This window comes from Cetorhinus maximus, chromosome 7 (assembly GCF_964194155.1).
Source record: "Cetorhinus maximus chromosome 7, sCetMax3.hap1.1, whole genome shotgun sequence".
Classification (NCBI taxonomy): Eukaryota; Metazoa; Chordata; class Chondrichthyes; order Lamniformes; family Cetorhinidae; genus Cetorhinus; species Cetorhinus maximus.
In genome coordinates this window covers 146,024,478-146,036,592 of record NC_135885.1, presented here as the reverse complement: position 1 = coordinate 146,036,592, position 12,115 = coordinate 146,024,478, and the positions used below count along the sequence as shown (strand labels likewise).

At 47.2% G+C, this 12,115-nt stretch overlaps 1 protein-coding gene across 1 annotated transcript in view; it reads right to left on the bottom strand.

Moving 5' to 3' along the window:
• The window catches only part of LOC144683063 (uncharacterized), a 184,582-nt gene that overhangs the window by 61,156 nt on the left and 111,311 nt on the right, over window positions 1–12,115 (bottom strand). The window contains exons 13-18 of the mRNA XM_078546077.1: window positions 11,584–11,637; window positions 11,320–11,382; window positions 11,182–11,226; window positions 7,263–7,316; window positions 3,291–3,354; window positions 1,878–1,988 (exon numbers count right to left, since the gene is read on the bottom strand). Of these exons, the coding sequence (XP_078402203.1) occupies window positions 1,878–1,988; window positions 3,291–3,354; window positions 7,263–7,316; window positions 11,182–11,226; window positions 11,320–11,382; window positions 11,584–11,637 (391 nt within the window). The remainder of the gene's footprint in view (window positions 1–1,877; window positions 1,989–3,290; window positions 3,355–7,262; window positions 7,317–11,181; window positions 11,227–11,319; window positions 11,383–11,583; window positions 11,638–12,115) is intronic.

The following is a 12,115-nucleotide window of genomic DNA, read 5'->3' as shown; positions in this document are numbered from 1 at the left end:
CTTCAATTTGTGTCCCCCTGGTCCTTGTAGCATCAGCCAATTGGAACAGATTTACTTTGTCTACCTTATCCAAACCTGTCACCATCTTGTCGGCCACAATCAAATCTCCCATTAATCTCCTTTCCTCCAAGGAGAACAGTCCCAGGGTTTTCCAACCTAACCTTGTAACTAAAATCCCCCCATCCCTGGAACCATTCTGGTAAATCTCCTCAGTACCCTCTCTAGGACCCTCACATCCTTCCTAAAGTGTGGTGGCCAGAACTGGACACAATGCTCTAATTGAGGCTTGATAAGGGTTCCCTACTTTTGTACTAAATATCTCTATTTAGAAACCCCAAGATCCCATTTGCTTTGTTAACCCACTGTCTCAATATGTCCTGCTACCTTCAAGGATTGATGCACAAGCTCCCAGGTCTCTGTATCCTTGCACTCTTTAGAACTGTGGATCAATATTGCCTCTCCTTATCCCTTCTTCCAAAATACATCACATCTAACTTCTCTGTATTAAATTCCATCCACCACTTGCCTGCCCTTTTGGCTAACCTATCTATATCCTGTTCCAGGTGATTCACATCATCCTCACTCTGCCACTCCTCCAAGTTTGTTATCATTGGCAAATTTTGAAATTTTACTCTGTTTTTCAAGTCATATATGAAAAGTGGTGGTTGTAGCACTGGCCCTTAGGAATCATTCCCATCTATCACCCTCCAGTCTGAAAAATAACCATTTACCACAACTGACTGCTTTCTGCCCTTAAGCCAATTTTTAAAATCTAATTTGATCCTGACCTTGCTATCCCATGAGCCTCAATTTTGTTCTCCAGCCTTTCATGTGGCACTATGTCAAACGCTTTCATAAAATCCATATAGACAACATCCACTGCATTCCCTTCAATAATCTTCTCTGTTACTTCATCAAAAAATTCAATGAGATTAGTCAGTCATGATCTGCCTTTTACAAATCCATGTTGGTTATCCTTCATTAACTCAAACCTCTCCAAGTGCCTGTTGATTATTTTCCCTGATTATCATTTCTCAAAACTTAGCCGAAAACCTTGTCTTCTATAAAGTTCAAAAATCTTATTTAGCTTCTCCCACTCCACTTTTAATACATTTGACTTCATGGAAAGTTTAATTTTGAATCAAACGAAAAAGCCCCAGGTCACCTGTAGAAAATGTAAAAATATTCCGCTGTTAGCACTTGTGTCTGTGAGAGGGACCAAGTCAGGGTGTTCCTGTGGAGCTCAACACAAGCTGGAGGAACAGCCCCTCATCTTCCCATTAGGCACTTTACAGCCTTCCGGTCCTAACACTGAGTTCAACAACTTCAGACCATAAACTCTGTCCCCTGTTTTGATTCTGTTTTTTTTTTGCCATGTGCCGATCTGAATCCTGTTTTTTGTGTTGTTGCTTTTGGCAGAGCTGTTCATTATTCTGCTATTCACACTCACTCTGGACAAATGTTTTGTTTCTTTTTCTTTATTCACTCATGGGATGTGGGTATCGCTGGCCGGGCTCAGCATTTATTGCCCATCCCTAATTGCCCTTTGAGAAGGTGGTGGTGAGCCGCCTTCTTGAACCGCTGCAGTCCCTGTGGTGTAGGTACACCCGCGGCGCTGTTCTTTACTACAACCATTACCACTCATTTTGCCTTTTGTTCCATGACATCTTTATCGTTTAATCTCTCCTGCCCTCTAACCTATCCCAGATCTTCCATTTTGTTCTTCCTCCGCCTCCCCACAAACCTATCACATTTCTACTTGCCTTCAGTTCAGAAGAAGTGTCAGATCCAACCCAAAATCTTAACCTGATTAACGGAGGGGCTTTTTCACATTCGCACACTTGGGACAGTTGACAGTTAGGCATCTCTGAATGTACCTGGGAAGTGGGCTGTGTCACCAGGAGGACCAGGGCGACCCCGAATGCCATCGGGCCCCACATCCCCTCGAGGTCCACGCTCTCCTTCTAGGCCTTTCCATCCCTTTGGACCTTAAGATAGGAAGGAAAGTCTGCAGTTACTAAGAAAGGTAATGGATAGAATATCCCCTTCAGCCCAGGGGTGGAAATTGAACTGATGTAAAACACTCGACACCAGCACCACCCCGTTCCCCCACCTCGATTCTCATTATACTGCAATTGGAAATCAGGCAAACTGTCTCATTCAATCCAGATCACTGCCCAGGCGGCGAGGGTGAAATGTAGCCGCTTCTGTTTGCTGTGGACCTTTGTCATGTGGCTACTTAGGATCAACACTCTGACTTCTTACAGTCCCAGTATTTTCCGATATCTACAGCACCGAACGCCCATGGTGGACCCTCACCAGTGATAACATGCGGGACCCTCGTTACAAGGCACACAGTCTGTCTGGGGGCCCTGCCCTAGTAACTGACCTGGGACAGGATGTTCTGTTGGCTTTAAAAAGGCTATTTCTGATTGACAGCTCAGAGTCAGTTCTTCAACTGGGCTGGGCAGATTGTTCCAGTTCATTGTTCGTATGAACTATCACTGGATGGAGAGGATGGAAGGAGTGTCCTTCCCCATAAGCTGTTTGATTGAGGATATACACTGTTCAAACTAGTGTAGAGAACTGCAAACATTGTTATTTTGATTGCTTTTGGTGACAATATGAAGTGTTACAATCTCGTAAAGTCTGCTGTGTTATCTAGATATTGCTTCTGTTTAACTTATTATTTAATAAACCCGATTGATAGATGTTAGCCTGAGGTCTATGTGCTTCCCGTGTGATGTGTCCTTTGAAGGGACCAGGATCACAGACCACATCACGCACTAATTACAGCTTCTTACCCTCAACCACCCAAATGGGGTTCAGAGTTCACCCCGGACATGCTGCACAGAAGATCAAAGTTCACTTCATTGGGAGTAAAGGTTTCCTCTCTACACAAACAGTGTTTTGAAATGGGCACATTTGTAAGTGAGGTCAAGAAGCAATTCTTCCCAACACAAAGGAGAGTGGAAATTTGGAACTTTCTCCCCCTGTGGGCACTGGGAGCTAATTGGACCATCCAAGACGGATAGGTTTTTGTTGGGTAAGGGGATTGAGGGGTATGGAGCTAAGGAGGGTAAACGGGGTTATGATTCACTCAGATCAGCCATGATCTAATAGAATGATAGAACAGTATCGAGGGGCTGAATAGCCTCCTCTTGCACCTCTTTGCCAATGTATAAGCTAAGGCTGATTTGCTGTTGCTCAGTTTGTGCTGCTTCTGAGAAACTGATCTCACCCCCTGGTAATTTGTAGCTTCCTTCTTTACATGAGGAAAGTAGACGCACCTTTGGGGATGGATCCGCTGTAAGCGATGGTCTGGCCAGGGAGGCCCTGGTCACCTCGGTCACCCTGTGGGAGGAGGACAAGACACCAGGAAGATTGTTAGAATTTCATATTGCACTCCATCTTGTTCAACATTGTCATCACACGAGAACCAAGAATATTAGGAGAATGGGGTTAATATCCCTCTTCACACCCAGATGGGAGATTGTTGGAGTGAATCGCTCTTTCATTGTAGAACACACCTGCCTGCATTCAATTGGAACTAGTGGAATGAGGAATGTCTGATTCAGTTAATCTGCTCTGGCAGATCTTTTCCCTGGTGATGAATGTGGCTAGTTACTCATCTCCTGCTCCAGTTAGCCCAACAAAATCTACCAAACCCTCTGCTCACAATGGGGCTTAGAAGTGGCATGAGCGATGATAGCAGTGGTTGAAGAGCAAGGCTGATGGGCTGAATGGCCTGCTTCCAATCTGCACTGTCTCTAATCATACAATTCCCAGCTCACATTGAGCTGTGATTCTGGTGTGGAGGAAGGAGAGGGTGCATGTTAACTCTCACCCTCCATTCTGCATCGCACAAGGCAAGGATTGGGATGGAAGATAAAAGCAAAATACTGCGGATGCCGGTAATCTGGAATCTCCAGCTCTGAAAAAGAGTCAGACAGACTCGAAACGTTAACTCTGTTTCTCTCTCCACTGATGGTGCCAGACCTGCTGAGCTTTCCCAGCATTTTGCTGTTTTTATTTATTGGAATTGAAGGCAGGGTAGGTGGAGCCAGGCGTTTGATCTAAACTAGGCGTTTACAATGGCTGCCTGACCTAGCTGTGAGACAGCAGTCACCAGATGTGTGGCAATCTTCATTCTCAAGGGTTCAGGTGAAGAACATGGATGAGTGTTCAGACAGTTAGGAAATGGAAATACAAAATTTTGATCCAAACAGTTATTAAGCTGAGCAAATGAACCAACCCAAGAGTTTAACTGATACTAACTTCAGGTGTCTAACTTACTGGGAAAGAAAGGTGAAATATGGCTGAAACGTGCTTTGGAACAGCTTCTGTCAAAGCACAACAACATTTAAAAAGGAAAACCAGAGTGAGTCTGGGATTAGAAATAATTAAACACAAGCTCAGCTTCTGTGGGTCAATGTCCAAATTCCTGCTGTTCCATGTTTGAGCCTTTCGTTTTTAAAAATTCATTCATGGGATGTGGGTGTCGCTGGCTGGGCCAGTATTTATTGCCCATCCCTAGTTGCCCTTGAGAAGGTGGTAGTGAGCTGCCTTCTTGAACCGCTGCAGTCCATGTGGTGTAGGTACACCCACAGTGCTGTTAGGGAGGGAGTTCCAGGATTTTGACCCAGCGACAGTGAAGGAACGGTGATATATTTCCAAGTCAGGATGGTGAGTGACTTGGAGGGGAACTTCCAGGTGGTGGTGTTCCCATGTGTCTGCTGCCCTTGTCCTTCTAGTGGTAGTGATTGTGGGTTTGGAAGATGCTGCCTAAAGAGCCTTGGTGAATTCCTGCAGTGCATTTTGTAGATGGTACATACTGCTGCTACTGCGCATCGGTGGTGGAGGGAGTGAATGTTTGTGGATGGGGTGCCAATCAAGTGGGGCTGCTTTGTCCTGGATGTTGAGTTTCTTGAGCGTTGTGGGAGCTGCACTCATCCAGGCAAGTGGGGAGTATTTCATCACACTCCTGACTTGTGCCTTGTAGATGGTGGACAGGAGATGAATTACTCGCTGCAGGATTCCCAGCCTCTTACCTGCTCTTGTAGCCACAGTATTTATATGGCTAGTCCAGTTCAGTTTCTGGTCAATGGTAACCCCCAGGATGTTGATAGTGGGGGATTCAGTGATGGAAATGTCATTGAATGCCAAGGGGCGTTGGTTAGATTCTCTCTTGTTGGAGATGGCCATTGTCTGACACTTGTGTGGTGTGAATGTTACTTGCCACTTGTCAGCCCAAGCCTGGATATTGTCCAGGACTTGCTGCATTTGGACATGGACTGCTTCAGTATCAGGAGTTGTGAATGGTGCTGAACATTGTGCAACCATCAGTGAACATCTCCACTTCTGACCTTATGTTGGAAGGAAGGTCATTGATGAAGCAGCTGAAGATGGTTGGGCCGAGGACACTACCCTGAGGAACTCCTGCAGTGATGTCCTGGAGCTCAGGTGACTGACCTCCAACAACCACAACCCTCTTCAATTCATATAGAATTGTGGAGTGAAACCACGAAACAAGGGGATGGGGGTTGGGGGACTGGCATCAGGGGAATCAATTTACATTGTGTCTATTTCTTGGGATTAAAATGGGTGGAAAGTTTTCCAATTTCTGACCCCAGGGTCCCATGCCCGATCTGTGCCCATAGCATCGCTGCCACCCTGATGGTCCTCGCTGTTGTTAGGTCTCCCTGTTGGCTGCCTGTTAGACACGGGGGCCCAATGTAAATTTGTAAACATGAGACCTGCGATTATTACAGAATCCTTCTGCAAAATGTTAAAAATGAGCCGGGTGTGTGGGCTATGTAAACTCTGACTAGATTATCCACCAGTGCCGACTGGGGGATGGTGAATATGTGCCCCCACCTCACTGTTATTATCACTGTGTGGCCCGTGGACTTACTTCTCCAAATCCTCCAACTTCCTTCGGAGACAGGGATCATTTCCCTGCAAACTCCAAACCAGATTGAGTCCAGCTCAATCCCAGTGACGACAGAGAGTGTCAGGCAGGGATAGTGAGGGAGAGATAGAGAGCGACCGAGGCAGAGGGGGAAAGAGAGGTGGCAGAAAAGAGAGGTGGAGAAGAGAGGGGGCAAGGAAGGGAGAGGAAGGAATAGAGAGTGGAAAAAAGAAATAAAGAAATGGGGCAGGATTTTCCCAGCCCTGGGGTGGTGGGCTGGGAGCAGGCAGGGGAATGTGTGGCGAGGTAAATAGACGGATGCCACATCCGGACAGCATTCCCATTGTTGGGAAAATTTCCCAGTGGAGGGACTGGATGCAAATTGGTTGCCCACTGTGAGGAGGTGAGCTGCCAATTGGGCCACTGGCATTTTCCCAGTGATGGAGTGAACCCCATGCCCCCCCCACTCTCTGCTACATTAGGAGGCCGACATGGGGACAGTCTCCCCCACTGACACTCTGGGAGGGGCCCTGCAGCCAGAAACACCTTACCCCATTGAAGGGGCTGCATCGATGGGGAGAACCAGCTCCCATCCCCCACCCGAGCACTGCCCCCAGAGGGAGGCGGGAGGGGCGGGGAATGGCGGAGGTGTCCTTCTGCTCCTTGGGTCCTCCTGCCTTTGGCCAAACCCCATATGTTTGAATTATACTGACCACCTCCAGGAGCACTAACAGTTTGAGGTCCATTCATTGACCTGCCTCAGCAGCGTCCACCCTCCAGATGGGGCTGGTGAGGCTTCAGAGCAGTCAGCCCCTCTGAATGGGCCGGCTAAATCGACATCCTGTCACTCGCAGACGGTGAACTCGGGGGTGGCCAATTAAGAGGCCAGTATGGCTCCCGGCAAGTGTGGGTTCAGGAACCCCATTTAGCGCCGACATTGGGGTCTCGAAACTAGCGAGGAAACCTTGCCATTTAAAAGAGAGTCCATCAAGGGAATGAGGACAGACTGGCGTGTGAATCTTGGCAATGATTCTGTCACAGATAGCACGGAAAGAGAGAAAAAATTTTTTGCATTTATATAGCGCCTTTCAGGGCCTCAGGATGTCCCAAGACACTTCACAGCCAAATACGTAGTCACTGTCAGAGTGCAGGAAACTTGGCAGTCAATTTTCACACAGGAAGATCCCACAAAACAGCAATTCAGATATATGACCAGATAATGTGATTGGCTGATGTTGGTTGACGGATGACCCTTGACCCAGGACAACAAGTTTGAAATAAATAACGAGCACAAGTTGACATTATTCCCAATTCCATTTAATGATCAGCAATGGAAATTCATGCAAATTACCTTCGTTCCTAGTGGGCCATCGGTTCCTGGGAGGCCCCGGATACCTGGGGGACCCTGGAAATGACAAAAACAGTCACATGACATCAGGGATGTGTCGAGTGTGGTGGAAGAGGCTGATTCCCCAAGGGTAAAAATCACAGCCCATTTCAAATACACTTGTCTTGATTGTTGACTTATCCTCTATCCTTGGAGAGTTTCCATGTGCTCCCTGTAACCCCTTTCCCAGAAACCGAATTGGAGGCGGGACACCCCGATCCCGGTGTTGTAGACCGGGAGAGAGGCCACCGCTCCTTGATCCACATATTCCTGCTGCTGAGCTCTAACTGGCTATCGGAGCGGCAGTGCAGGGGGGTACACTGAGTGAGAAGAGGGTTATTATACCCCACAAAGTTCACTTGTCGGCCTTGAGACCTGAGCCCTCAAAGACCACCTGACACCTTCTTTCCGTATCCCCCTGGCGATTGGAGTCCTCTGTCCAGACAACTCACAAAACAGCTGCTGGGACAGGGGCAGGGGGAACCTGGTCAAGTCTCCCCATCAACGGGTGAAGCATCCCTGAGGTTTTAGCAGAAGCCTGAGCATTATGCTAATGAGCTGCCCATCCACTGACCCCACCTCCCCCTCCGCACCCCCACCCACAAACTCCAACAGGGTCACCATGGTGACTACCGGTGGGCAGAAGCCTTGCTTAACACTCCAAAACCAACCCTCTCCAAAACACCATCGGAAACTGGGCAGTAAGAGAAATGGAATGACGGTGAAACGGTGAAACAATGAGATAGCAGCACTGCCGGGGTCAGTGGGATCTTTCCTGTCTCTGGTCTTTAGATTTTCTGGGCAGAGTTTTTAGGTTGGCACGCTGGCCTGCTCCTGACCTGATCAGCACGGGGTGACATCAGGCGAGCGCCCTGACTTCATTCCGCACTCGCACCATATTCCAGTCATTGGGCGCGTGCAAAAGTTGAAAGCGTGCCCGCCGAAAATTAAGAGGCCAATTAAGGTCATTAAAGTTGTCATTGTCTCTGATTTTTCGTGGTCTGCCCGACCTTACGGTGGGCGGGCGGGTGAATTGGCCAGACAGACTTCGCATTTTTCATGAAACCTCATCCAAGGGCGGGATAAGGTTCACATTATTAAATTTTTAAAAATTAAAATGTATGGACAGAATTTATATCATGTATATGTTCAGGTGACTGATTGTGATGCAGGGACAATATTTTTCCGGATTTTAAAAACTTTATTTACTGGTTTTAAAGTCTTCAGATCCCTTCCCCGCAGCTCTCTGCCCTCAGGGAACTTTCATTCAGAGTTTGCCCACGCTTAACACCTACGCCTGCCCTCCTCCCACCCCCACCACGGCAGCGCTGAGCATTTCAGCGCACGCTTCACACTGACTGGCCGTTACTTGGCCAGGCAGCGTGAAATCCCGGTCGGGGGCTGATCCCGGTTGGCTGTCCATTCCCCGGCCACTCCTGGGACCACCGATCCCACCCGCCCGCTGAGTTGAAAATCCTGCCCTCTGTTTTTTCAATCCCTGACAGTGACTCTCAGTTCCTGCCCATCTCCAGCATCTCTTCATTGATTCTGACATCTAGGTAAAGTTCTGTTAGCCTGTCCATCAGAAAACCTTTCCGACAATTACTTCAGCTTCAGGATCTGCCCTGTTCCTCCACAGCCAATGATCTTCTGTCTTTGAGGCAAAGCTGGGCAATGCCATGAAGAGATAGTTAGAATGAATAGGGTGTTGGGATACAATCAGGACAACAGGTTATACAACGAAGCACACTATTCTAAACTTGCTCAAGACCTTGGTCAGATCTCACTTGGAAAAGGGTGCCCAGTTGGTATTCCTCACCTGTTGACTGATAGTGAAGCTTTGGAAAGGGTGTGGAGGAGGAATACGAGACTAATTCCCAATGTAAACCATCTTGGTTATAAACATAGACGTAAAGAGTTGGAACTCTACTCTAGGGAGAAGCAAAGGCTTAGTGGTGAACTGATCGAGGTTTATAAGATGTTGAAGGGAATAAATTCTGTGCCAGTTGACAGATTGTTCCAATTAAAAAGGGTAGGGAGGACTGGGGGGAAGGTTAGGGAGTGTTTTGTTTGGGGTTGGGGAGAGTTTCGGTTGGTATTGGGGAGTGTTTCGGTTGGGATTGGGGATTGTTTCGGTTGGGATTGGGGATTGTTTCGGTTGGGATTGGGGAGTGTTTCGGTTGGGATTGGGGAGTGTTTCGGTTGGGATTGGGGAATGTTTCGGTTGGGATTGGGGAGAGTTTCGGTTGGGATTGGGGAGTGTTTCGGTTGGGATTGGGGATTGTTTCGGTTGGGATTGGGGATTGTTTCGGTTGGGATTGGGGAGTGTTTTGGTTGGGTTTGGGGATTGTTTCGGTTGGGATTGGGGAGTGTTTCGGTTGGGATTGGGGATTGTTTCGGTTGGGATTGGGGAGTGTTTCGGTTGGGATTGGGGATTGTTTCGGTTGGGATTGGGGATTGTTTCAGTTGGGGTTGGGGAGTGTTTCGGTTGGGGTTGGGGAGTGTTTCGGTTGGGATTGGGGAGTGTTTCGGTTGGTATTGGGGATTGTTTCGATTGGGATTGGGGATTGTTTCGCTTGGTATTGGGGATTGTTTCGGTTGGGATTGGGGATTGTTTCGGTTGGGATTGGGGAGTGTTTCGGTTGGGATTGGGGAGTGTTTCGGTTGGGATTGGGGAATGTTTCGGTTGGGATTGGGGAGAGTTTCGGTTGGGATTGGGGAGTGTTTCGGTTGGGATTGGGGATTGTTTCGGTTGGGATTGGGGATTGTTTCGGTTGGGATTGGGGAGTGTTTTGGTTGGGTTTGGGGATTGTTTCGGTTGGGATTGGGGAGTGTTTCGGTTGGGATTGGGGATTGTTTCGGTTGGGATTGGGGAGTGTTTCGGTTGGGATTGGGGATTGTTTCGGTTGGGATTGGGGATTGTTTCAGTTGGGGTTGGGGAGTGTTTCGGTTGGGGTTGGGGAGTGTTTCGGTTGGGATTGGGGAGTGTTTCGGTTGGTATTGGGGATTGTTTCGATTGGGATTGGGGATTGTTTCGCTTGGTATTGGGGATTGTTTCGATTGGGGTTGGGGAGTGTTTCGGTTGGGGTTGGGGAGTGTTTCGGTTGGGATTGGGGAGTGTTTCGGTTGGGATTGGGGATTTTTTCGGTTGGTATTGGGGATTGTTTCGATTGGGGTTGGGGAGTGTTTCGGTTGGGGTTGGGGAGTGTTTCGGTTGGTATTGGGGAGTGTTTCGGTTGGTATTGGGGAGTGTTTCGGTTGGGATTGGGGGGTGTTTCGGTTGGGATTGGGGAGTGTTTCGGTTGGGATTGGGGAGTGTTTCGGTTGGGACTGGGGAGTGTTTTGGTTGGGATTGGGGATTGTTTCGGTTGGGATTGGGGAGTGTTTCGGCTGGGGTTGGGGAGTGTTTCGGTTGGGATTGGGGATTGTTTCGGTTGGGATTAGGGAGTGTTTCGGTTGAGATTGGGGATTGTTTCGGTTGGGATTGGGGATTGTTTCGGTTGGGATTAGCGAGTGTTTATCTAACAATTTTGTAGCACATGCTGAATGACCAGGGAGTCTTTCCCAGTTTATCATTGTTCATATGTTTGTAATTTGTGACAGGGATAGAATATACTAACCAACAACTGAACAAAATAAAATTAAAAGTCACAATCTCCGTTCTAAACTATTGTTTTTAAAGATTATTTACTTTTAGTGATAATATTTTCTTGTAATCTTTTCTGATTGCATTTGCCAGTCTATCTAACTCTGAAAATTCCTGAGTGTGATAGAGTTAAAGGGATTTGCAGCCCAAGCACTAACAGACACAAAGATCGAGGTAGGGAGGTTACAGTAAACCTGTCAGAACACAGTGGCCTTTCTGTGTAGATTTTATACTCACTTTGTCTCCTTCTGAACCTGGGAGTCCATCTGAACCACTCGCACCCTAGAATTACAAGCAGGTCATTTTAAGGCTACAAACATACCTAAGAACGGTATAATTTTAGAAAACATGTTCCTATAGAGGACAACACCATACCCTTGCTCCTGGAAGCCCCATGATTCCTCCTTCTCCTTTCTCTCCCTTTGGTCCAGGAGCTCCCTAAACAAAACAACAATCACAAGTAGAATTATTCGCTGGCATTCAGGGGATGGTCCGAATGAAGCCTAATCTTTGTACCCGGCTTTGCAAATTTGTAAAGCAGAGCTAGTATTGAAAGTGCCTCCGATCTGGAGCCCACAGGTTCTCGCTGAACAATCTGAATATCTGAACTGAACTCAGATCCTGCTTACTGAAACTCACCGGTTCCCCAGGCTGGCCCAATTCTCCCTCAAATCCTTGATCTCCTTTATCACCCTGAGTGAAGAATGAAAGAAAATGACAGGATTAACACTAAATGTGCACTGATAAACATATAGCAATCACCATATACCCATAAACAGGTTTATCTTTCAAGGTATATTCCACAACAAGGAGTCAGGCCTAGCTGCAGTAGGGTGGGTGGATGGGAATAATTGGACCTGATGTTCAAATGTCATTCAGCTTCCATTTTAAAGTTACCCATTCTATCCTTATTTTCATTTTTCCATTATAAATTCTTATGTCAACATTTATAATGAATTTTGCCCAATGTAAATTTGTCACACTGTATTTGCACTTTCTTGCCACTGGTAGTGCTGCAGCACCTCCACTGGCAGGACTGTGTTATTACAGCATGGTGTATTTATACAGGACAAGCTTCATTATAGATGTTGACGTAGAATTTATAATGCAAAAATATAATAGAAAATACATGTAACAGTGACAAGTCAAGGTTCCCACTTGGGAGGTGGTT